The 26,629-nt window shown below is 39.2% G+C and overlaps 5 protein-coding genes across 5 annotated transcripts; 1 reads left to right on the top strand and 4 right to left on the bottom strand.

The window, feature by feature from the left end:
• Positions 1-1,018: 1,018 nt before the first annotated feature.
• Positions 1,019-1,945, bottom strand: LOC134406088 (olfactory receptor 5V1-like). Its single transcript, XM_063137345.1, has one exon. It carries the CDS (start codon positions 1,943-1,945, stop codon positions 1,019-1,021), a length of 927 nt encoding a protein of 308 aa, XP_062993415.1.
• A 3,357-nt stretch (positions 1,946-5,302) lies between these two features.
• Positions 5,303-6,229, bottom strand: LOC134405380 (olfactory receptor 5V1-like). Its single transcript, XM_063136626.1, has one exon. It carries the CDS (start codon positions 6,227-6,229, stop codon positions 5,303-5,305), a length of 927 nt encoding a protein of 308 aa, XP_062992696.1.
• Positions 6,230-13,385: 7,156 nt separating this feature from the next.
• LOC134405381 (olfactory receptor 5V1-like) lies at positions 13,386-14,321 on the bottom strand. Its single transcript, XM_063136627.1, has one exon. The coding sequence runs from the start codon at positions 14,319-14,321 to the stop codon at positions 13,386-13,388; it is 936 nt and encodes a 311-aa protein (XP_062992697.1).
• A 54-nt stretch (positions 14,322-14,375) lies between these two features.
• Positions 14,376-18,024, bottom strand: LOC134405382 (olfactory receptor 5V1-like). Its single transcript, XM_063136628.1, is given in 3 exon segments — positions 14,376-14,385; positions 14,813-14,834; positions 17,109-18,024. Coding segments are annotated over 3 exon segments (948 nt in total).
• A 7,435-nt stretch (positions 18,025-25,459) lies between these two features.
• On the top strand, positions 25,460-26,425 carry LOC134405383 (olfactory receptor 6B9-like). Its single transcript, XM_063136629.1, has one exon. It carries the CDS (start codon positions 25,460-25,462, stop codon positions 26,423-26,425), a length of 966 nt encoding a protein of 321 aa, XP_062992699.1.
• Positions 26,426-26,629: the final 204 nt, after the last annotated feature.

The raw sequence follows: 26,629 nt of genomic DNA on the forward strand, positions 1-26,629 counted from the left end.
AAGTTATAAAACACAAAGACAAACAGCATTATCATATGAATGAAATGTAAGGTAATGTGCTGTTGGAAGAAACAAAGAAAAACAAAACTGGTACAATATGCATGGATATATAGGTTGCATGAGAACGCTTATGGTGGGATACAGATTTATACTGAATCAATTGCATTGGCAGAAGTGGACTTCTGCACCCTGTCCTTTTCATGCCAGCCACTCCAAACCCCTGGAAATGTTACATGGAGAGTCAGGACACCCTGTTGAATGGGTTGTGCTGTCCTGTATATGGGGAAGGAGGGGTTCCCAAAAATCAGGCAGAAGGACCATCTGCATATTACACATATACTTGTCCAACAAAAACAAATTGTTAAAGTTTTTGGGAAACGGTATAATAGTGTTGAAAACTTACAGGTGAACATTTGCAGTTTACATGCACCATTTTTTTAAAAAAGAAAAAAATGTTTTACATTTACTGAAACAAGGTGCATAATACAATGCATTTGGGATCCTGACTACCAATAATATATCTATTTGAATTATATCTCTATCTGACTTGGTATTCAGAGGAATGAAAATTATAACCCCTTTTAGAGCTATGTGAATACATGGAGGATAATGGAGAGGGAACCTGTGTGCCCAATATCCACACATTCATATAACAATGGTCCAAAAGACACCCACACCCACATATCCACACTACCTTTTCAGAACATGATTCAAAAGCTGTTGGGGCAATTAATTATGCTGAGGAACCAAAACAAAAGGCAGTAAAACTAGCAAAGGCTAATGGTTATTGGCTACCAGTTCCAGCTGTGAAATATACCCAAGGAGTATCTGTTTTGAAAATCCCATCTGTGACTGATTTATTTGTATGGGAAGTCCAAAAGATCCTTGATTGGTATAACATCAAGAGTAATGCTGTTTACACTGCCCCAATAACATTCAAACAACATCTTGTGAAGTCTAAGCTTCATGACAAATGCAAGCTGCTCTATATGAAGAACTTGGACATTAATGACAAGATTTATACTTTTCCCATCAAGCTGTGCCAAGCTTTCTTCACATCCTTGTTGCGTAAGGTATATATAATAGGGTTTAAAAGTGGGGTCAAGATACTATACATCAGTGGGACCAGTCTTGAATTAATTGATGAATGAGTGGAAACAGGTCTTGAGTATGTAAAGATAGCACTGCCATAGTATAGAAGAACCACAGTGAGATGGGAAGAGCAGGTGGAGAAAGCCTTTTGCCTCCCTTCTGAAGAACGTATTTTTAAGACAGTAGAAATGATGTAAATGTATGAAAGAAGGATGCTTAAAAATGGTGTCCAAGCCATCAGCAAGCCAATATAAAGCAAGAGCATTTGGTTGAGGGAGATGTCTCCACATGACAGCTTCAACAGTGGTGGAATGTCACAATAGAAAGCATCAATTCTGTTGTCCCCACAGAAAGGTAGCCGGAATGCATAGACTGTGTGTATGGCAGAGTTGAGGAAACCACCAGCCCAACATGCTGTTGTTAGTTGGAGGCAAATATTTTTGCTGATAATGAGTGTGTAGCGCAGAGGGTTGCATATGGCAACATAGCGGTCAAATGCCATCACTGCCAGGAGGAGGCATTCTGTGCCCAAAAGGGAGAAGAACAGATATAGTTGGAACACACAGCCCAGGTAGGAAATGTTGCTTCTCTCTGAGAGAAGGTGATCCAGCATCTGGGGAATAGTTGTGGTAGTGTAGCAGATATCAAGAAAAGAGAGATTGCCAAGGAAGAAATACATGGGGGTTCTGAGCCTTTTGTCCAGTATAGCAATGATGATGATGAAAGTATTCCACAGCAAAGTGAATAAATAAATGACCAGGAACCCTCCAAGGAGTACATTGTGGATGTCCTCCAGAGCTGAAAAGCCCAGAAGAATGAACTCAGTCAATTCAGTTTGGTTTTGCAAATCCATGTCTCAACCACAAAGATGACAGTATTTCTGTACAGAAGAAAATGTGTTTAAAGTAGTGTTGTAATGGCTTTAATTTCCAGTATAGTGTGTAAAAATGTTATTATTTATATTCAAATCATTCACTGGAAACAAACATCACATAACCATATTCATGTCAAGCAGAATATAATCACATCCTCCAAACCAATGCGGCATCAGTACAGTACTTAGTTCAAATACATTTCCTAAAAATAATAACATACAACATCATTATCACACCTAACATAGAAATAATTAATATAAAGAGTATGTATAATTCAATATTATTTAGAAGGTACAAAGAGAATGTATAAAACAGAATACCGTATATTGCTGGAAAACATGAACATCATGGTGCTATTACTCTCATGTCAGCTGGTTGGCCACTGTGTGAACAGAACGTTGGACTAGAAGGACTCCTGGTCTGCTCTGTCATGGTTCTTCTTATGTTCTTACCCAATAGGTGGATAGTATGAGTCTGACTGAAATTCCTGAAGTGAGTAAATTTCAGAACTCTTTCTTACAGGATCAAATATTGCAGAGTGTTGAACCTAGGGATGAACAGACCTGTCAATCTTGATCTCATTGAGATTCTCTCATTTTTAACGTTAAGAACATTTTATTCCATCCTATAAAGACTGATCTCTTCAGGCAGGCCTATACACTGGAATTTTAAGATGTTTTAAAAATGTTTTTAGGATGTTTTTTTAAAGATGTTTTTAACAATGTATATTATATTTTAATTGAGTATTGTGTATTTTATCATTTATTGTTGTTCCCCACCTCAATCAGAATGGAGAGGTGGGTAATAAATTTATTATTATTATTATTATTATTATTATTTCCAAATAAGCTTTGTATGGAAATGTTTTAAAACTTTGCATCTCCTCCAAGGGGTTTACATTACTGTGATGCAGTTTTGTGCACACTTCCCTGAAATATGTGTATTTTGTGCAGACATTTTCCTAATATATGCATTTTTGTGCATGTTTTTCCTGAAATGAGCTGCACCACAAAGCTCACATACATCTCCCCCCAGCTTGCTTAATGGGTCAGGAGGTACATCTGTAAAAACCCTCAAAAGAACAAATGAATCACCCATCTCCAGTTGGATCATATTCCATAAAATATTCCATAAAATAATCCCTTCCTTACTTGAGGCAGAAATATGAATCTCCCTGCTGGCATCATTCTTGTGTTATGCGTACTAATTGTGGCATTGAGTATCCTTATGTATGCTGCATGCACCCCTTTGGGAACTTTTGCCCAAGATAATGCCACAATTTCAAAAACAAAGAGTACTTGGGTAGTGGCAACAACATGTCACCAAGCAGGGATCCACAAGCTGGCATCCAGTGAGAAGTGGCATCAACATGTCATCAATTAGTTCTCTCTGTTATGTCCAGTTCCAGGTGAATAAAAATAGGCAATGGATTCACCAGGGGTGTAAAACATGAGATACACAGTAAAAAGGGCTTTCCTGGAACCTGATTTCTTGCAGGTTGCAGGATACAGTTTTCTTCTCTGCTAATCTGTGCTTCTGGGTGTGAGACTTTGTTACTGAAGTCAGCAGTGGTTCACTGAAGAAATGGCTTTCAACTCAAATTTTATGACATCCAGGTGGTATTGCACACTGGCCCATCTCAGTTAAGTGCTACAGAGACCACAAGGGAACACCAGTAAGGATGTCCTCTGCTTTCACTGTGCACCCAGGACTCCTTGTCTCCTTCCTTCCCAGCTGGCTCTTAGAAAATCTGTCCACCTACCCACCCTTGGGATCTCTGCCAAAGTAGATTCATAGAATAGTAGAGTTGGAAGGAGCCTCTAAGGCCATTGAGACCAACCCCCTGCCCAATGCAGGAATCCTGAAAGCTAGGTGTCCAGCTGCATCTTGAAGGTCTCTAGGGTTGGAAAGCACACAACCTCCCTAGGTAATTGGTTCCACTGTCTCTTCTCATAAGGCTTTGTTTCCAGACCCCTACTGGAGATAAACCAATCTTATTATCACCCAGACTCTGGCAGTCTGCACCAAATGTTGCTTCAGGATGAAGGTTATATGAATGAATGAATGAATGAATGAATGAATGAATGAATGAATGAATTTATTACGGACATTGACCAGAACGAATTAAAACATTAATAACTAACAGACAATCCCAAACACATACATACATTACTATATTACATACATCCAGCAGTTGCTGAGAAATTGGTTATGGGCATCCCTCTGTAAAGTGTGTTGCAGTAAACCCATTCTGATTATCCCATATGAATCTATCTACTCACTTTGAACAGTTTCTGACACCCTGCTTCATATCTCTCTCTCAGATACTCATTGGATGGCTATGTAAAGGAAGAACCTTTTCATTAGTGGCACCTAAGTTGTGGAGCTTCATTCCAAGGAAGTCTTTCCAGACACCTTAATTAACAGTGTTCAAATGTAAAGTTTAGACAGCAATTCTATGGCTCCCAGATGCTATCTGAGGAGCTATAGTCTACTGTAAATCCCATCTATGGTCATAGACAGAGCTTCAGCCATGGAAGAAGAGCTTCCTTCCCCCTTTCCATTATAGGCCATAATTGTTCCCACCTAGGTATGTTGCATTTTGTTATGGATATGTGAATAATAATTGAATCCTTAAGGTTCCATAAAATTAAACGAACCCTCCAGTGCCCAATCATTTATTATACTTATCTGGGCAGATTACAAAGAGTTACCCTTTACCTCTTCCCCAAGGTACAAATATTTCTGTTTTGAAGAAGTAGGGGCTAGCCAAAAGAACAAAGAAGAGGCAGCAGTGGGGTGTAAATATTATTTTTTGAGTCAGGGTCAGACTGAAGTGTCAAAGACATACTTGAAATATGGCCACCCTATTCAAATGTGTTTTGTCACAAAGCAGGAGACCCACATTTTGAGCTCCTCTCTTTGGAAGTCAACACATATATAATGTTTTCTATTCAATCATATTCTGCTATTTCTGAATGACGAGCCCACACAAATGTCTGTCTGCAACATGTAGTATAAAGATAGGAGCAACACAGATCAATAGGAATGGAGACCTATAACAGCAATACATTTTGTATGGATACGATAAATCAATATTTTTTATTATTTTTGTTTTAAGAAACATGCTACAATGTTTTAAATTTATTTATTTATTTATTTATTTATTTTATTCATTTATATACCGCCCCACAGCCGAAGCTCTCTGGGCTCTCTAGTGTTAAACCTTGAGGTTTAACACTAGTGCATCAATAAATAAATCCTTGAAATAAATGAAATAAAACTCAGTCCTGATTGCATTAAGATGAAGCCAAAATCAATATTGCATGGACTATTCAAATCTTTCCCATCATGCTTCGCCAAGCTTTTTTCACATCCTTGTTGCGCAAGGTATATATAACAGGATTCAACAGTGGAGTCAAGATACTGTACATCAGTGGAATCAACTTTCCATTCACTGATGACTCGGAGGGAATGGGTCTCAGGTAGGTGAAAATGCAACTGCCATAATAGAGAAGAACCACGGTAAGGTGGGAAGAGCAGGTGGAGAAAGCTTTTTGTCTACCTTCTGGAGAGCGCATCTTCAAGACAGTTGAAATGATATAGGTGTATGAAAGAAGAATGCAGAAAAGGGGTGTCCAAGCTACGATTAATCCAATGGATAGCAAGAGCCTTTGGTTGAGTGAAATGTCTCCACATGAGAGCTTCAACAGTGGTGGAATGTCACAGTAGAAGGCATCTAGGTGATTGTCTCCACAGAAAGGTAACTGGAAGGCAAAATGTGTGTGTAATGCAGAGTTGAGAAAACCACCAGCCCAGGACACTGAAGCTAGCTGGAGACAAACATTTTTTCTGATAATTAGAGAATAGCGCAGAGGGTTGCAAATGGCAACATAGCGGTCAAAAGCCATCACTGCCAAAAGGAGGCATTCAGAGCCTACGAAGGAGAAGAAAAAATACAGCTGGAGCACACAGCCTACATAAGAGATGCTACTTCTCTCTCTCATAAGGAAATCTAGCATCTGGGGAATAGTGGTGGTAGTATAGCAGATGTCAAGGAAGGAGAGGTTCCCAAGAAAGAAATACATGGGTGTTCTGAGCTTCTGGTCCACCATCACCATGATGATAATGAAGGTATTCCACAGAACTGTGAATAAATATATGGTCAAGAACCCACTGAAGAGCAAGAAATGTATCTCCTGCAGATTTTTAAAGCCAAGAATGATGAATTCTGAAATCCCAGTTTGGTTTTGTGCATTCATGTCTGATCCCAAACAAAATGAATTTATCTGAAGGCAAAAATAAAAATAAAAAAATTGAAAGTCACATATGAGAAAATATATGAACAAATGAATTGTTTATCATGGTCACAGACCAATACCAAAATCTGGTCAAAGAAAAGATTAAGATAGGAGTAATTACATAAAACAGTAAATTTTAATATGGGACCAACATAATTTTCCCCCTGTTTGCATTGTACATCCATCCTGGATCAGACTAACAGTCCATCACCCTGGCCAATTCCAGCATTTAATGCAACCTTATATTACATAACAGTCTTCCCCAATGTGGTACCCTCCAAATATTTTGGACTCCAACTCCCATCAGCCACATGGTTAATGATCAGGGATTATGAGAGTTGTAGTTCAAACCACTTGGGGGGGGGGTCACATTGGAAAAGGCTGCTTGACACTGTGACACCATAAGGTGTCCATGCTGGTGTTACATGGATCAAAACCTTGAGGGTTTGTCTTTACCTTCACTGCAGGGCAGGATCTACACTACTGCTTATAATGCTTTATAAGGGTTATAAGCAGGACACATTACATATACAGTTTTAATACTATTTTAAAAGTGTTATATCCTGCTTGGTGTAGATCGGCCCCAGGTGAGATGGAGAAGGACAATGAGAGGAGACAGGTGAGAGCTGGGAAGAAGACTGCCAACAGTGAGAGATGTGGCTGCTGACCAATGTGTGTAGGCTAATTGTGGAGAATCCTCATGTAGAATGGGGATTTATTTTTCCTTGTAGGGAGATGTGATATATTAAATATTTATGTTTTAGGCTTTATTCTCTCTCCTACCTATGAGTTTGTTCTGTTTTATTGGATGTTTTACATAGTAATAATTCTATTTATCTGCCAACATAGTTATTTGAAATTTTATCTTTTGAATATTGGAATGTTTATTGTTGTTTGATATACTGCAAATTATATTTATTCCTGTTCATTTCTATGTTGTGAGCTACTTTTGGCACAATTTTGTGGGAAAGTGGCATACAAATAAATAGATGAGGTGAGATACCAAGGTTTTATACAGCCTGAAAATCCAAAAATGAGCTTGAGTTTCTGACATGTATATTTATACTGGTGTTTAAAGATGTTAATATGTCACCTACACTTTACTGTAGCCCTCTCCTTCCTGAAAATACACACACAGAACAGTGTACCTGTAGCCATTGTGTTTGTCTCATGAAGTGAGGAGCCACACTCTAAGCCTCTTTACATGAGTGAATTATTGCATGTTTATGATTGGTCACTCACAGAAGTTTGTGGGTCCTTTTCATGATTTCTTCATTCTCTGATGCCTCTTCTGCTGTTTTCAAGTGGGATTCTGTCATTTTATAAAAAACCTGATAATGCTGTAATAAATAGAAAACACACTATAAAATATAACCATCTGCTGATTGTAGAATTGAACATATGGGAACAAGTGGTGGGGAGCATGTTAAACCTGTGAAGACTCCAGAAGACAAAGCCCTGCATGATTTTTGCTTCATGTGGAGAAGCCTTCTGACTCATTTAGAAGCCCTGTTTTCTCTAAGCTGGATCTTGAAGGATGGCATCAGTAAGTATATAGTATGGGATTAGCAACTATAATGTTTAACTCTTTGATGGCTTACTAACTAGATAGAACTTATTTCTTTTTAAAATGGCATTGCCTGCCTCAAACCTTTGGCTATCTGATAAGTAAACAATCACATAAGGATATCTATAATATAAGAACAATCACACGAAAGATATATAGAATAATCAGTTGTGCAAAACACATTTGCCTTCCTCATGTGTGGCAATGCAAAACACACACATACATACACACACACACACAGAGAGAGAGAGAGAGAGAGAGAGAGAGAGAGAGAGAGAGAGAGAGAAACAGATGGATATACACAGGTGATATCCATAAATAATTAAATCATATTTGGACAAAACTTCAGAGATCTGTTCCTTCCCCACCTTCTCTGGGATGCCATGGATTGTAAGCAAACGACACTATAATGTCTTCTAAAATACCTTGAATAGGTTCCAGAGCAACAATACAATCCTATGCATGTCTACTCAGAAGTAAATCCCATTGAGCAGAATGGGAAATGTTCACAGATCAGAGTGTGGAGGAGTGCAGCTTAAGCTAGAGAAATTTAGGTCCCATTGAAATCATTGGGGGAAGTTAGTGATTACTTAAATCCGATTGATCCTCATGAGTTCCCATTCACAATATACGAATGAAAAACTGCAGGTACGCTGAAGGACAGTGAAGCTCACTCACAGTATAAGTCATTGCTTATTTAATTATAGCACCATCAGGGGAAGATATATTAGTTTTATTTACTCAAGTGAGTAATTCCTTCAATACCAACTAACATTTTGGTCCACAAAAATTGTTCACCCATCAATAAAACACTCCTTTCTGTACCTTTAAGAAAAAAACCTTCCTCTTTCAAGCTGTTAGTATTCATTGTGTGTTGTGCATGGGTGTCCCATTTGTTTTTCATTTATATGCCCAATATTCATTTGGGAATTCTACCCCAAGAGCTTTCCTAAACAGGTAATGTTTCCAGAAGTGTTTCAGAGATGGTAAGCTAATAAACAGCTTCATAACTCAATCTCAAAGAAAGTTCCTGTGTGTTCTAAGTAAAAGTATCCTTGAATTGCTTAGACCAGGCTTCCCCAACTTAATGCCCTCCAGATGTTTTGGACAACTTTTATCAGCCCCATCCAGAATGGGGAAATGCTGGCTTAGACCCAGGTGAACCTAACGCTGTATCATTTTGTGAGAACTGTCTACTACTTGGTATGGTATAACAAGAAGCTGCCTTTCCATAAATGAAGAACAATCTTCAACCCAGTCTAGATGTGGGATATACAGTATGTGTACATAAGAACATAAGAACATAAGAAGATCCATGCTGGATCAGACCAAGGGCCCATCTAGTTCAGCATTTTATTCACACAGTGGCCAACCAGAAACAGGTACCCACAAGCAGGACACAGTGCAATAGCATCCTCCCACACATATTTCCCAGCAACTAGTGTATATAGGCTTACTGCCTCTGATGCTCAAAATAGTACATAAGTATGTATTTGTATAACTGGATGAGGAGCCATGCATATGAATCCCTCCTCCACCCATGCTGTACACACACACATACACCACCACCAATCCAACCAGGGCTATGCACTGACCAGCTGTCCAAGAGCAGAGGGATGGACTTAGTCCCACCTCTGTTGAACAGCTGAAATTTCAAGTTATCTGAAACCGTTAAGTGTCCATTCCTCTGATTTGGATGCCAAAAGCCTTATTCAAATCAATATGTAGGATATAATCTTCCTTTCTGAGTTCTTGTTAGTTTATCCTCTGTTTCCACTTATCTTGGACTCAAGTAGAGGTGTTTGAGAATTTTGTTTTGATTTATAAGTCATTTGAACATGCCTTAATTGCAACATGAATGCAAACAAGAATGTGAATAAAAGTGCATCTTTTTGAAAGATATCAACATTTCCTAAACTCACGGATGTGCACATATTTTTTTCATGCTTTAATCGATGGGATAATAGTGCACATCCCCCTCGCACATTCCAAAAGCACACTTTTCCTGTTGAAATAACCTGAAAAATTGATTGAAAATGAAAATGGGACCAAGTTGAACAAGTGAGCTTGAAGATCCCTGTTTCTTTCTACTGTTTATGTTGATTCTAACATAATATATCCCACTAATGCAGTGATTTCAAAAGTGACTTATAAGGGTCACTTATAATATATGGTTTGCCGTTTATGTTGTTTCTAGTAGGGGCCAACCAAATGCATCCAGGAAGCCCAGAAACAAGGGACTGGATCCATGATCTGCTCAAATCTGATACGTTCTTATCAATATGCAAACTAAACATATTGCTACATATAGCTACTGCTTTCTTCTCCCTTGTGAACATCAGAATGGCTAGGAGGCTTCACCTCTGAAAGGGCACAGAACTGAAAGCAGCAGCTAGGCCTAACCATAGGCACACCATATGAAAAACTATTTTCTCTTTTAAGACATGTTGATAGTATCTATTTGGAAAAGTTTGACGCACCTCCTTTTTATTACCAACTATCTTGCTGAGTTTCCACTCCCTCTCCTGAAATCAGCTTTTGGATTTCCAGAAGAAGAACATTTTTATGGGAATCTAACCAGGGCAGATTCCAATAGATTCCAGTGGTTCAGAAATGTCCATTTCATTTTTGGTATTTTGTGGGAGCTTTGGGGAAAATGAAAAATCAGGTGAAAGACGCGAAGAGAGGTGAGAAATTCAGAGAAATTTCTCATTGGAGAGGGTTTCCACATGCTTTTTTAAATGTCGCAAGTTGCTGAGACATCTTCTTTCTTTTTTTCCCTTTTTTTCAAAACACCATTGGCACTTGCTGGAGCCTAGGAGTTCTTCTTGAGTGCTTATTGGAGAGTGTGAGGTCACATGGTCTCCAAAAGCATTCACTTAGAACTTTTGGGCTCCTCCAAATGCCAAGTGGGGGTGGGTGGTTTCTTTTGTTTCTTTTTTGAAAACCAAGAAGAAGAAGAAGAAGAAGAAGAAGAAGAAGAAGAAGAAGAAGAAGAAGAAGAAGAAGAAGAAGAACCCTCAGCAACCAGCTCCCCTTTAAAAATGTATGTTTAAATCCTGGCCCTCTCCCCAAGAAGAAAATTCTCCAATTCCCCCCACCCTCTGCAAAAGTGGCTGAAAAAACAATGCGTCTTTCACAGGGAGAGATAACGTTCATGAAAATAGGGAACAGGATTTGGCCCAGCACTAGTTCCAAAGCATCCAGGATGTAACAGGCCTAGGTGTCTATGCATAATAGACATGTGTACTGCTGTTGTATGATGATACCCCACATTACATCAATAAAGGCCTTAGAACATACAAAATGACACAACACAGAATGCCCTTGCATGTGTGGTGAGACCCTCCTGGACCTGCTAAATGAATCACTGGATTCTAGCCATCCCCAACTCATTATGGGACAGGGCAGGCAGAACCAAAATTATGCCACCAAGAGATGAGGATCACCCAAAGCAAAGCAATGAATGGAAAATGAATAATTAATCCATTAACTTTGGCAGTGGTTGTAATAATCAAACATTATTTTTTCAGACTCAATATTTCAAAGCTAGGTGGTGGTGGTGGTGGTGAGGGTGAGAGTGAGCTGTACGAAAACTCTGATATATGCCATCTTGTGGTGCAATGATGGAATTCTGTAATGCTATTTTTTTGTTTCATGACCAAACAAGTTGAGAAGCTAATGACCTCCAAATTATTGCCCCAGTTTGTATAGGGGGCTCCTGTGTGGATTCATTCAGATATATTGACCCTGGAATCAGAATATCATACATTTCTGTCTAGATCCCTGGGTGTTCCTAGAGCCACCTCCAAGGCAATTGCCCAAAGGGAGGCAACCTGTTATCCAGTGGGCACTTTAGCTCACACTATTTCTGGCTTCAGATATATTTTTCAACAAATCTCTCTTTTTGTCCTACTGGCATATGAAGACATGGGGGAAGAGTTATGAGCTACCAAAATGCATGAAACAATTTCTGAACGGTTTCCCATGGGGTATTGATTGCCAGAGGCTATGGTGCCATGTTTCAGGAAATTTCAAGACACCTTATTGATGTTGATTTTCAGATTGCTACCATACAGCTGTACAATACATTCAATATTACAAAGCTAGGTGTTGATGGGCTGCACAAAAACTCTGATGTATGTCATTATGTGCTTCTGATATTATCTTATGGTGCAATTATGGAGGTGTATTCAAGGTGCCGGGTTGGCACTGACCCCCCTCTCAAGCCCCATGGTTTTCCTCCCCCAGTGTGGTGTCTGGTAATCCCAATGCTGAGAAGGGAGTGCAGGGTTTCTGGGTGGCAATCCAGGGACCGGAGCCACCCCCGGCACTGCCTGGTAGAAGGCAGCCAATCATAGGTCAAGTTCCACCAGGCACCACCCGCCCATGCAGCCACTGTGACTCCAGAGCGATGTGAGGGGCTGACTTGATGCCATCTCACACATCCTCACTCACTCCAGAGAAAAAAGTCAGGGCAAGTCCCCAACTTTTTTTCTCCACAGCTTTGGCAGAAAGCCCCAGGGTGCGTATGTGATTGCACCAATGTTGCATAATCTATGTCGCATCATCTTGCATTCATCCCAGGGCTTTCTGAGCATTTAAACAGCCCTTATGTAATTAGGTTGACAGAAGTTATGTTTGCCTTTGTTTTATTGGTTACAATAGCAGCAAAGAGGCAATAATAATTGCCATTACATATACATGTCACAGATCAAACAGAGACTAACATTTTGTACATACAAGTGGGAGAAACAACAAAATGTTGCAGGGCAAAGTGCTCCGGTTCTCTGAATATCAATTTCTATGCCTCCTTCCCATCAAAATAGGCAGCTAGCATTGCATGGAAACTCCACATGCTTAGTCCTCATAGGACTGTTTGAAGGGTGATTCTCCCACTTCCTCTCCTGCCCAAAGTTCCTCTACTTCTGCAAACTACAGAATTATCTTTAGTCTGCTGATAAACTATGAACAAGATAAAAAAAATGGGAGATACCAATGGAGTTAAATAACTAAGTAAAAAAGAAAAGGAAAGTAATGGTTCCTTGTGTATAACCCCAGAGTGGGAAGGGGTGGGGAAATACCATTAAGGAATTTGAAGAGTATTCTTCTACCTTATATGCCTCAAAAATATTCTGCTACATGGGAACAAACAGAATAAATGAGTCATAAAATCTCATTTGTTAATGATAAGGATACAGATTTTTTTGAAGCAGATGTTACACTGGATGAAATTAATTACAAAAGCATTATATAAGAGGAAATGTATATACTAAGAGAAGGAATAAGACTCCAAGTTTTAATTCCATATAATTCCATCTGGACTTTTAGAATGTAATGTCACCATTAGGCAGGCTCCTAAACATGAATCCCAGCAGACTGCCTTGATATAATCAATATTTCATAATAATAATAATAATAATAATAATAATAATAATAATAATAATAATAACAACAACAACAACCCTCAGACAATATTGTTGAAAACATCTCACAGTTACCTTCTCACAGTTATTTTGAATACCCCTGCGTCTATGTATACTGAAATGTTCAGGAAAGCAATTTCTTCACCATCATTTTTTGCAGGGCCTCCTTTACATCCTTGTTCCTGAGGGTATAGATCAGTGGGTTTAACATAGGGGAGAGAATGTTGTTCAGTAGGGCAATCATCCTGTCCTTATTGAGTGAGTAGCTGGAGATGGGCCGGACATATGAAAAAAGGCAGCTACCAAAGAAGAGCAAGACAACAGTGAGATGAGAAGCACAGGTAGAAAAGGCTTTCTTCATCCCAGCTGAGGAGTTCATTTTCAGAATCCTCCAGATAATGTGAATGTAGGAAATAATGATGCACATGGCTGGTCCAAAGCCCATTACAGGGCTAGTGGCCAGCATTGCAATAATGCTTCCCGATATGTCCCCACAGGAGATAGCTACAAGAGGAGGAATGTCACAGTAGAAGTAATTGATCTCATGGACACCACAAAACGACAAGCGAAATGTGAAAATAATGTGTACAGTGGCATTGAGTGAACTTGTCAACCAAGTCGTTGACACCAACTGGGCACAAATTTTCTGATTCATGACCACATGGTAGCGGAGTGGGTTGCAAATGGCTACATAGCGATCATAAGACATGACAGCCAACAGGATTGTCTCAGTGCCAATGAAAAAAACAACAAAAAAGAGTTGCATCTTGCATCTTTCATTAGAGATGGTGCTTCTTCCTGAGATTAGGTGCACAATTATCTGAGGAATAGTGGTTGTAGTCTGGCAGATGTCCAGAACAGAAAGGTTGCCCAGGAAGAAGTACATGGGAGTTTGAAGATTTGGTTCCAAGGAGATAAGGAAGATGATCAGAAAATTCCCCATGAGTATAAAAAGATAGATCATGAGCATGAATCCAAGAAAAAGGAAACGCCATTCACTGAGATTTGAAAATGCCAGAAGAATGAATTCTGATGGAGCAGTTTCATTACTGACATCCATTTTTTATCTTCAGCAATGTTTTTCCCCCTGTAAAACTAAATACATAAATACAAGTCAATGAGTACTGGGAAAAGAAAAAAGAAAAGAAAAAAAGTCATATTCTTGATAATTAGCTTCACTTTTAAAAAATCTGTATAATGCCATAAATTGTTCCCTCATTCTTAACACATGTTTTACCAAATTAAATAGTGGGCAGTAGTATAAGTGGTAGTAAAAATATCTTATTGGAAGTGGGATGCTTTCAGACAAGCAATGAATGAATGAGCACTCTTGTCTGAAGAAGGCCAATGAACATACATTGTGAATGCTGAAGCAGCACAAAAAATAAAATAAAATACTCGTATGTGGAAACATCAGAAAACTCCAAAAGAGATTTCATTTCTTGGTGTCTCATTGCCTATCTTGTCAGAGTTCTCCTCTTCCTCATACCACTATTGCCCTTGAACGTCTAATGAGCCAAACCAAGATGAATGTGGCAATCTGTTACTTACCACTCAATCATCCCAGAAGTCTCTGCAAGGGAAAAAGAAGATAGGAATGGACTGTTCATGAGCTAGCCCATAATTTTGCAAAAAGCAGCTTGTGCTTCAAGAAAGTATTACAGTAAATATTTATGGATGTTTGTTCAGGAAGTAATAAAATAAAAATGTGTGTTTGAAAATGGTGGGATGTTGCAAAATTGTTATGTCATTTTTTTGTATTTTTTTTGTGTCTGTGATCCAGTGAAGTACCATGTCAGCACAGTGGTTAGTGAAAAGAACTTGGAACAGTAGTCCCCTTCCCTAAGAATGGACAATTTGGGTTCATGTTATTTTTACATGCATTCCACCTCATTTCTGCATTAATCTGCAGTTTAGATAAGTCCACAGGAAAATCCCTATCCACATTCTCCACACCATGCATATAGACCTTTTTGGGGGTGGGGTGGAATCATGTCTTTCACCTCAAGTAGCTGCCCCTGAACCCTATAAAAATATAAACAAAAACTTACATAAGGTTTTACCCTGTCTACTTGGTTCTTTCTGGTTCTTTCAGGCTTAGATGCAAATGGTTTAAGCTTCATCTTAGCAAAGCTTAAGAGACAACAGCATTTTTATGAACACTTAAGTTGAGTAGAGTGTGATTTTCTTGTCTCTTCCATTCAGGCATTGAACATGTTCTACTTAGGAAGACGTGTACTTTTAAAATGTCTTTTGCAGCATTACAATAATGCTTCTACTCAATGAACTTTTCCTAAGACTTTAACAACAGTAAGGATTAGAAATGGGGGAAAAAAACCATTTAAGCTGGGACCACAGCTAGACCTAAGGTTTATCCTTGGATCATCCAGGGTTCACCCCTGCCTGAGCACTGGATCCCCTGCGTGTCACCTAGATGAACAGGTTTGACCCCTGGATGATGCAGGGATAAACCTTAGGTCTAGTTATGGCCTAAGTTTAAATCTGCAGTACAAAAGGAGAAAGAGAGTTCTTACCTAAAACCTTCTCTTTTTGATAGTTCATTGTAGAAAACCAACCAATGGTAAGCACTTTATCTTCCTTCAAGCAAATACACTCTTCTTGGTGCTTTTATATATTTGTGAGCATGTCACGTGGAACTCCCTAGTGTATAGTCTATGTTTCTGTTTCTCTGTATGCGAGACTACCAAAAAAAAAAAGAAAAAGAGTGCAAGTGAAAGCAAGCCAGGAAACAAATCCTGCTGACATAAGCATAATGGACAAATGTCTTTGCTACTTTCCACAGAAAGCAAATCTGTTTCCCTCCCCCTCTCAAAAAAAGAAAAGAAACTACTTCATTAAGCAGGGGGGTTGACTTGATGGCCTTTTAGGCCCCTTCCAACTCTACTATTCTATGATTCTATGAAGGCACTCAAAAAACTGGAAGACTATATCTATCAAATACCTCTTTAGAAATGGAAATGTTTATGTCCCGGCTAAGCTTTCTTTATGCAGGGTTTCAGTTGCTCTATTTTGGTTTGTCCTGATATGACATACTTAGTGATTTGTTAATTGGGGACCTAAAATGTATCAGAATCCCCTATCAACCCCAAGAGATAGTGATGGCAGTCAGAGTTCAATAGCTTACTTACACCTTTTAGAAATCCTAGTTTTTGTGAACTGACCTGAACCGACCTCAGATGCTAAAGTGATTTGTCAACTTCGAGAGCACCATAAGCCTGTATGCACCCACCCAAGCACTCTTTCCAGTGGGCATTTGTTCCTTCATGTTTCAGAGCTAACTATCCTTAGCTTTATGTTTTCTGAACCCTTGTTTTCACACCAGACATAACTACAGCCAAACCTCAATGTGCAAACATGTTGAGAAGCAGGCAGTTATTTCAACACTAGGCCATATGACAATCATTATCCATAATGATAGGCATAGTTCAGTCTGAAGGGAAACCTTTTCCTGGTTGTACTTCTATAGTGCGGTGTTATATTGTGGTTTATGTTTCCATGTTTTATGTTTTAATCTGTACTTTATGGTTTATTTTTTTGTGAACTGCCCAGAGAGATGAAAATATTCCTCAATGTAAACTCTACGCATAAGGACAGAAGACAAACTCATTATATTATCCAAAAAAATGGAAATGGGTTGGAGTGATCCTTGGGATAGACCTGTCAAAATCAGTAGGTCTTCCAATTAGTCATAACTAATTCATGTCCCACTGAAAACAATGTGTCTATTAGCATGACTTCAGACTGGAAACAACTTAATGATAGTTTTGGAATAATAAAGCTAGCACCACTACTACATTAATGAACTAAATTAAATTATAGCATCTACCATTTCCAAATGTTCTCCCAAGAGCTCTCTTTACTTCCTTATTTTTGAGACTATAGATAATCGGATTCAACATGGGAGTCAAAATGCTATACTGAATAGAAAAAAGCTCATCCAATATCATGGAAGAGAGATTGCTGGGTTTCATGTACTGCGACATTCCTGTCATGTATAGTAAGCCAACCACAATGAGGTGGGAGCTGCACGTCGAGAAGGCTTTGCTCCTGCCCTCTGCAGAGCGGATCTTCAGGATGGTGGAGATAATGTGAAGATAAGAGACCAAGGTTGGTAGGAAGGAGCCGAGTCCAAAAATCACAACAGAAGAAAGAAAAATAATGTTATTGAGGAAAGTGTCAGAACACGAGGCTTTCAGTAGTGGTGGGAGTTCACAGCTGAAATGGCTTATTTCGTGAAGGCCACAAAACTGTAAATTAAATATTTGGACTATATTTAGTATCGCAAAAAACAACCCCATTAGCCATGCTCCCATCACCAGGTAAGTACATATTGATTTATTCATGGTGACTACATAATGAAGTGGGTGACACACAGCAGTGTATCTATCATAAGCCATTGCTGAAAGAATAAAAACCTCTGTTACACTCAACAGAAGGCTGAAAAACATTTGTGTAAGACAGCCAATGAAGGAAATTGTATTTTGCTTCATAAGCAAATTAACTTACATCTTAGGGACAATGTCAGTAGAGTAACAAATATCAACAAAGGACAAATTAGACAGGAAATAATACATGGGTGAGTAAAGGGAAGGATCCCTTCTTATCACCAGAATGATTGTGCTGTTGCCTGTCAAAGTTATCAGATAGATGGTTGAAAACACCAAGAAGAAGAAGATCTGCAGTTGAGGTTCATTGGAAAGTCCCAAGAAAATAAACTCTGACCTATGTGTTTGGTTTTCCATTTCTGTTTAGTGACCTGTAAAACAACAAAAACAAATAAACTGACAGTAGACAGAACACAATTCATGCAAACCAAATTGCTGTTAAGCCCTCTTCATTTCAACTCTTGCATTGTAATCAATGGAACTTAAATGGACATTACTTGGCTGGCTTATGCTGACGAATATTCACATATAGAGCAACATAGAAGTATGGAGGAACACATATAACTTAAATGGTCAACATTCCATATTAGGCAAAATGTTCACTGCGGGGGGACTAAAATTGTCAAATAGACATTGATGGGAGGGGGAATTGGTACATCCCTTAGAACTTGATGATAGAGAGAGAGAAAGAGAGAGAGAGAGAGAGAGAGAGAGAGAGAGAGAGAGAGAGAGAGAGAGAGAGAGAATTGCATGCTGAAAGGCTTTGATACATGCACAGTACTGTGTGCACCCAGAAGCAGTCTTCATCTCAAGGAACATCTCCACATGCTAAGGGTGTGTCTATATGATGACACTTCATAGCTGATGTCCTCAAAATCCCACATTATCACTGCTGTAAGGCAGGAACAATAAATTTAGATGGCAGGAGGGAGTGTGGCTCATTGACATGGTCTAAAATGCTAAGCAAAAGCATGTATGTTTTATAATAACAACTTTATTTTAAATATAGAGGAAATCACTGCAGTGGCAACAGCCATTAGTCTCTCCAAGCCTGCCTCCTGCCCCTTTGCCCTGCCTTCCAGCATTTACCCTGGACTTACACTAATTTGCAACCACTTCCAGCAACACCCACTGTCCGAACCTGAGGCTACAGACTGAGAAACAATGTGTTGACCTCAGAGCAACACACACAAAATTGTGGTAAAACCACAGTGTGAAAATTGCAGTGTTGGCAGCTGTGTCATACAAACAACACAGTGCCACTGTGCAGACACGACGGGGTAAACAGACCATTTAGAGACACCCCCTTAGAGAGAAAAGAAAGGGCCACAAGCAGACTTCTGTGTGTAATGTCACACAGAACTTTGGCTCATTGACAAAGGTCTAAAATGCTAAGCAAAAGCTGAGGTGGCCTACAGAAGGGGTTAAATTTAAAACGTTATGTTAAATAAAGAAGAAATCCAAGAGAGACAGAGGCCTTAGCTAGACCTAAGGTTTATCCCGGGGTCTTCCCGGGGTTGTCCCTGCCTGTTCCCAGGATATCCTGGGATGATCCCGGGATAAACCTTATGTCTAGCTAAGGGTACAGTTTGTATCATACAACTGCAGCTGCTGCTGTCTTCTGGAAAAACCTGGGGTTTCTTGAAAGCTTATTAGGGTTAATAAATGAGAAGATCAGTAATTTCCCAGAGGTTACTTGGCCACCACATGACAACTGCTCTTCAGCTTCAATGTGCCCAAATAATTTCATGTGTAAAATTCATGAAAGTGAAAGGAATGTGCCCAAGCCTTTTTCCTGTGTGAAATATATTTTTGCCCAGATACACCCCACCCACACATTACACTTAAAACTTCAGCAATTTAAAACCTTTTAAAAAGAAAAGAAAACTTTAAAAACCAAGTAAATCTTTAAACACAATTTAAAATTTTAAATAGAATACCAACAGCAGTAATTGAGAGTGGGTGAAAATGGAAAAACTAAAGAACAGAGCTAAGCGATTTGAAATTCTAAAAACACACACCAAATAACTGTTGTACACTGTATACATATTGTATACATAGAGTGTATACTGAAAAAATAATAACAGTCAATCTACAACAGAACAAAGCAGGAGTCAAGCCTAAATTCCTATGGGAAAGTCCTCCATAGTGGAATGCTGTTAAAGAGAAGGCCCTATCTCATGTTCCCATCAGTGTAATCTCTCTTGCTGGTGGGTAATGCAGAATGACAACCAAAGAGAATCTTTCTTTTCTTTTTTTGATTTTTTTGGTTTATTTATTACATTTCTGTAATGCCCAATGGCCAAACCTCTCTGCGTTCACAAAAATTTAAACCACAAAGTACAATATAAAAACAATATAAAATATAAACACTTAAAACTGCAGTACAAAAATACAGGGAGAATAACATACAAGTCAGACAACTTTCTAAATAAAGACACAAACAGAGACCTCACGATTTCTGTAGATGCCGAACCAAGCTTGTTTCCTTCAATTTACTGTGGTCAAAGGAAGGTTAGTTAAACCAGAGTTGGATGCCACGTTTGTACAATTAATGTAATCGAGAAAAGGAGAATCTTAAACTATGGCCATGTTCATAAGGGATAAGGCAGTCTTTCAGATATCCTGGCCCCAAACCACTGAGAGCTATATAGGTGAACACCAGTACTTTAAAAGGTGCCTGGAAACTGACTGGTAGCCAGTACGGTTGATACAACCCACTGCAAAACAGTCAACATACTGTAAAGCACCAAGTACATTGTTGGTGCTATATTATTATTATTATTATTATTATTATTATTATTATTATTATTCTAGTTATTATTATTATTATTATTATTATTATTATTATTATTATTATTACTATTATTAACAAAACATGTACCAGGAAACCATCTGGTCACTGCATTTTACACTATTTTTACAACATATTTAACTTATTGAATAATTTAGCCCTAAGATGAAAATTTTCAGCAATAGAATGAGACTCAAAAACAATGGAAATACAGGAAGCATGGAAATATATGAGGCAGCAAACCTATGGCTTGAATGGCGGGCCATGGGATGTTTTAGATTCCTGGATCAGAGGTCAGAGACAGTGCTCCAACCTCAGATCCACAAATCCTTGCTGTGTCCCCTTCCCTCTCACAGCCAATGTGAAAGGAAACATAATGGCTGCCTCTCCCAGGTGGGGAACTCAACTTCAGAAAAAGGGTAAAAGGGGCATTCCAATGCATGGGCAGGGGAGGAGACTGGAAAGGCCAGGATACCAGCTATCCTGACACCTCTCCAGTTTCCTTCCCTCCCACTCTGAAATGCCCTTGCTAGATGGGTAAAAAAGCCTAACAAAAATATGAAGATCACTTCTGCCACTCCTCCCACTTATAACAGGGTTGTGACAAGGTTATGCCTAAAGCCTCTGATGCAAGGAAGTAAAATTATTCCATTTCCTAAGGTGTGTGTCTCTGTGTGTGTGTATGTGTGGTGGGGTATGTGTGTTAATGTTTCTTCCTTCTGTATAGTATATGACTGGGGTCTCCAGTGTGATGCCCATGTACACCAATGTGCCTGAGGACACATCTTTTGGTGCCCAGCAGGTTCTCTGCTTTGGCCCCCATTTTTTAAAATTGAAAATAAATAAATGTTAAAACAAAAACTGGGAGTGCTCCTTTCCAGCACCATCTTTATTGAGGTTCTAAGGAGTGGTTTTGTGCTTTGGCATTCAGACCCCACCTCTGCTTTGTTGTTAATTATTTAATTAATTATATATGACTTAATATAATAGAATGTCTAAGTGGTTAGTAGTACTTAGGATCACATCCTTAAGAACAGCGAAATGGCTAGCTAGCACAATTTATCTGCACCAACTTGAGAAATACCTATCAGTACCCATGAAAATGGAACACCGGAAAGCCCTTACACGTTTAAGGTTTGAACAAATGGATACTGTGATGAAATGGGGGAGATTCCACGGCATACCAGTAGAAGACAGGTTATGTGTTTGTGGAGAGCCCGTTCCAGAGGACATAATACACTATGTATTTGACTGCCCCTTAAATATAGATATAAGGAAAAGTTATTTAGAGCCTTTTTTAAAAAGAAAGTGAAATACTGGGGTGCTAAGGAAAAAAAACCCAGCCCCGATCTCTTCCCCCTGGCCCCTATCTCTCCCCTCCTGGCCCTGATCTCACCCCCTGGCCCCGATCTCCCCCCCAGCCCAAATCTCTCTCCCCACCCTGGCCTTGATGGGTGCTGCAGTCCTGGGGAGCACGGTGCTCCATGTGCAGCTTCTCCTGGCTCCTCGTGAGTAATCGCTGAAACCGCGGGAAATATCAGGCTGCAAGTGGAGCCCATTAACCCAGGGCAAGGGAGGGTTGACCCCTGTCTGAGCCCGGGATCCCCTGTGCATGATCTGGACGCCCAGGGTCAATCCCGGGTAATAGCCTGGGCTGACCCGTCTAGCTAAGGCCTTAGTAACACAAACAATTAAGGGGAAGGGGGAGAGAAAGAAGGGGAATGAGCAGGAGTATAGACCAGTAAACCAAAGTGGTAGGGTCCGTTCATGCTCAGGAGATCGCTTGTCTGTGTATACACACACCAGAGGTCCCAGAAATTCACTGCTGTTGCTGCTTTTACTCCAGATGGCAGTTACCTCCTCCTCCTCCCCCACCCTCAACATTCTGCTATTTAGCACAATCTGATAATAGGAACTCACATTTAAATGTCATTGATGTCAGTGAGAAAGTTAAGCATGTGCCTAATTCACTCTCCCTGAAATCGATGGTGCTTCAGGCTGAAATCTTATTTATCTAAAATATTTATGTATCGCTCCCCATTCAAAATTTTGGAGCGGTGTACAAGATAAAATAAAAACAGAATAAAACACTTTAAAATAGATTTTAAAAGAAGCAAAATGAAAAGTGAACCGTGGCTGGACATCCTGGAACAATGATGTTTTCAGGAGGCGCCGAAAGGAATACGAAGTTGGCACCTGCCTGACCTACAGAGGCAGGCAATTCCATAGGAGGGGGACTTATCTCTGGGAGAAGGTCCCATGGAATACAGTTGAGTAAACATACACAAGGTTGCACTGTAAATGTGTTTGCCACTGCCTGACATTGTGTGGATCCTAAAGGTGATTTGGAGGTTTCCAAATTGTGCACCTAAAGCACTTTTGCATGACATTCAGTGTGTATAGTGATATAAATTACTCTGTGACTTTAACAAGCAATCAGTTGTACAGGAAGATTATTTTTTTTAAAAAAAACCCAATTAAAACACACACTGAGGATCCCCAGACAAAAACAGACTACAAGGAGCCTATGCAGACTGCAATGGAAATACTACATTCTCTTGCATCATTTCTCACAGTCCTCTATGGGAGCTGTTATTTCAGTGACCTTGAAAGATGAAACTTTCTTTTTCTTGTTCTCATTAGAATCTTTATTATCTACATGTTAATTACACACTTAGGGCACTCTTTTTTTTTTTTTAATAGACTGTACTCAATGTTCAGTGTAAGTTCATTCAAAACTTGTAAAAATGAGATTCTTTCAAGAACAGCCATTTCTAGAATACCAGTGTGTGTGTGGGGGGGGGGGGGGGGAATTGTAGTGCCTCCCTGATTAAAAGAAAATGGTAATTCACTTAGGGGATAATTTATCATGCTGATCGTGTTGAAGCTGCTGATTTCCTCTGGGAATACCTAAAGAAGTTATTGTCTGCTAACAAGTCTTCTCTAGGTAATATCAGCTGAATGCCAAAAGATTTCAGATTTGTATGTTTTCACCATGCTCTTAGCCATCCTGGCCAATGTTTTAAAGGTCATAAATGAATAACAAAGATACGCTTCATGCTTTTATTATTCCTATTGAAATTATAATATGTAAAAAATGCTTTATCTGGCTTAAAACTCCTGCAGTTGCAATTGAGCCAGTAACAAAATGTTTCAGGGGAAAAAAGAGAAATAAAATGCAATCCAACTATTTGAACTGTTGTGTCCCATAAGGGGCCATAGCTATATAGTCATACACATGCTTTGCATACGGGAGAACCCAGGTTCAATCCATGACATCTCCAGACAGGAATGGAAAAGAGTCCTGTCTGATACCCTAGAGAGTCGTGTTCTCCTTCCTTCAGCAAGGGCCATAGCCTCATAGTAGATCAAATGCTTTGAATTAAGAAGGTCTCGGGTTCAATTCCTTCTATCTCTAGTTGTCAGGTAACATGATGGGAAGACCTCCACCAGAAATCCTGGACTGCTGCTGTCAGTCTGTGTAAACAACATTGTTCCTTATATCATTGGTCCAATAGATAGAGCAATGGTATGCATCAGCTCCTGAAGTTCATATGAATGCATAGTACTAATCCATTTTGATGTAAAAGCAAGGCAACATTCTGAGGCATTCTTGTGATCATTAGTGGATACCACTTTCATAGTACAATATCCTGCTTGGTGTAGATGAGCCCATGGGGAGAAATGCACACATGAAGCTTTTGAGTAACAAGGTAGGAGTATATCTGAGTGCTCTTCTCTGGCACAGGTTTTGCCAAACTAATTAACTATGCCTAAAGAAGATCTTATTAGACATTCAGTCCACTGTGGACATTCAAACTCCCAAAGAGAATTGAGATGTTGCAATGTAACCTGTTGTATTTACCAGATTTCTTTCACATTGGTGGAGGTAAAGGGAACACATCTTCACTTCATGACATTCTCTGGAACTTCATATTTAATTATCTCTATTGATGAAGGAAGAACAACTTCCAGATGAACTGTTCTTAGGCTTTGGAACTTTTCTTCTGATGTCCAAAAAACATTCAGGGCATTCTGACTTTACTAACAATAATTTACCGACCAGTTCTGAAAGGAAGGAACTAGTGAAGTGAAGTTTCTGCTCATTCAAAATTAAACAACGGTGAGTAACGTATTCAAGTATTTTCTAAGAAACTAGTAGAATCTTATAATTACTTCATTGGATCCAGACTTAAACAACAATCCTATGCCCACTAACCTGGGAGTAAGCCACACTGAACTCAATAGGCTTTTGGGTTGGCATGTATAGGTTTGCATTGTTAGTCATGTGTACGGCAGATCCACTGAAATCAATGGGGCATATTACTAAATGAGTCTACCCTAAGTTGACGAACTCTGGATTCAACTCCAAATTGCTCATAACTTCTGAGCCGAATTCGAACATTGAATCTCAAGAAAACAACAACATGAAGTGTGATTTATCAAACAAGGGTCAAATATTATACTATTCCTTAGCACTTTCTGTTCTGCAGCAATTTAGATGAAGGAAATACCCTGAAAATAAGTGACTGCCAAATCAAATATAAAACATGCAGTGCTGTAGTGTGGCAACCAGCATTAACCATGAGACAATGGTTAATTCAAAACTTCCCTCAGTCTTGAATGAACAATGTGCCTTTAGGTAACCCATTATCAATCAGCTTTGCTCCTCATCTGAGATCTGGGGAATACTGGTCTAGCTTACAGAGTTGTGAAGAAGGGGATAAGTTGTATAGACTGTGATATTATTATTATTATTATTATTATTATTATTATTATTATTATTGATAATAATGGTCTTCATTCTTAAATATACACATCAGTATTCTTTCCTGGTTGCCTCCCTTTCTGGTTCATTTCCTCTCTTCAGTAGCATCACAGTAATTTAAGCATATAAGTTGTGTTTTGAAACTACAGCTGTTTTATTTACCACTATGATTTTTCTTCTATGTCATATAAACTTCAGTTTTCTCTTCATAGCCCAGAAACTATGTCAGCATGGTCACTGGCAATAAAACTACTGTGACCCACTTCATCATCTTGGGGTTCCCAAGTCTGAAGAAGCTCCAGCTTCTCCTCTTCTTTGTGGGATTGGTTGTTTACGTCTTGACCTTGTGTGGGCACATCATCATTATCATCATAGTACGCATTGACCAACGTCTCCAGATACCCATGTATTTCTTCCTCAGCAACTTTTCCTTCCTGGAGATATGTTACACATCCAATATTGTTCCCAAGATGCTAGAAGTATTCCTAGCGAAAAACACATCTATCACATATGCTGGCTGCATTACTCAACTATATTTTCTTATTACACTTGGTACAGCGGAATGTTTCATTCTGGCAATCATGGCGTTTGATCGCTACTTGGCCATATGCAATCCTCTGCGATACCCAACACTCATGAATAACAAAATTTGCCTTCAACTGGCTGTATGCTCTTGGATTGGTGCCTTCATAGTTAACATCCCCCCACTGGTTGCACTGTGTCGGCTGCCATTTTGTGGACCCAATAAGATCAACCACTTCTTTTGTGATGCACCACCTTTACTGAAACTCTCTTGCATAAACCCACATGAAGCTGAACTGTCTAATTTCATTGTGGCCACTAGTGTCATTGTTACTTCCTTCCTCCTCATTCTGGTGTCTTACATCTTCATCATAATCACTGTTCTGAAAATCCCCTCATCGACTGGTCGCCAAAAAGCCTTCTCAACTTGTGGTTCCCATCTGGCTGTAGTAACCATTTTCTATGGCACTCTGATGTTCATGTATGTCCGCCCAACCTCAAACTTTTCCATCAATTCAGTGAACTTCAACAAAATTGTGTCCATGTTCTATACTGTGGTCACTCCCATGCTAAACCCAATCATATACTGCCTGAGAAACAAGGAGGTCAAAGATGCTCTGAAGAAAGCAATTAAGGGGAAGTTGTGTTCCTACACAACTCAAGCAACATTATAAATACAGTAATGAATTAAAATGAGAACTAATCATAATAAAGACAAAAGACATGTCCTATCACAAAAGTCAGGGGAAGTGGAAATCATTAGTTTATATATTGGTTTCTTACAAAACACTAGTTTAATTTTCTCCATGTATAAGTATATCGGCCATATTGTGTAGTAAACTTTCCAGAGAGCTTTGGCTATTGGGTGGTATAGAGAT

The sequence above is a fragment of the Elgaria multicarinata genome, chromosome 11 (assembly GCF_023053635.1).
Source record: "Elgaria multicarinata webbii isolate HBS135686 ecotype San Diego chromosome 11, rElgMul1.1.pri, whole genome shotgun sequence".
Classification (NCBI taxonomy): Eukaryota; Metazoa; Chordata; class Lepidosauria; order Squamata; family Anguidae; genus Elgaria; species Elgaria multicarinata.

Bases quoted from the DNA above. Each gene is read 5' to 3' on its own strand.
- LOC134405381 (XM_063136627.1), bottom strand. From the start codon at position 14,321: ATGGATGTCAGTAATGAAACTGCTCCATCAGAATTCATTCTTCTGGCA.
- LOC134406088 (XM_063137345.1), bottom strand. From the start codon at position 1,945: ATGGATTTGCAAAACCAAACTGAATTGACTGAGTTCATTCTTCTGGGC.
- LOC134405380 (XM_063136626.1), bottom strand. From the start codon at position 6,229: ATGAATGCACAAAACCAAACTGGGATTTCAGAATTCATCATTCTTGGC.
- LOC134405383 (XM_063136629.1), top strand. From the start codon at position 25,460: ATGGTCACTGGCAATAAAACTACTGTGACCCACTTCATCATCTTGGGG.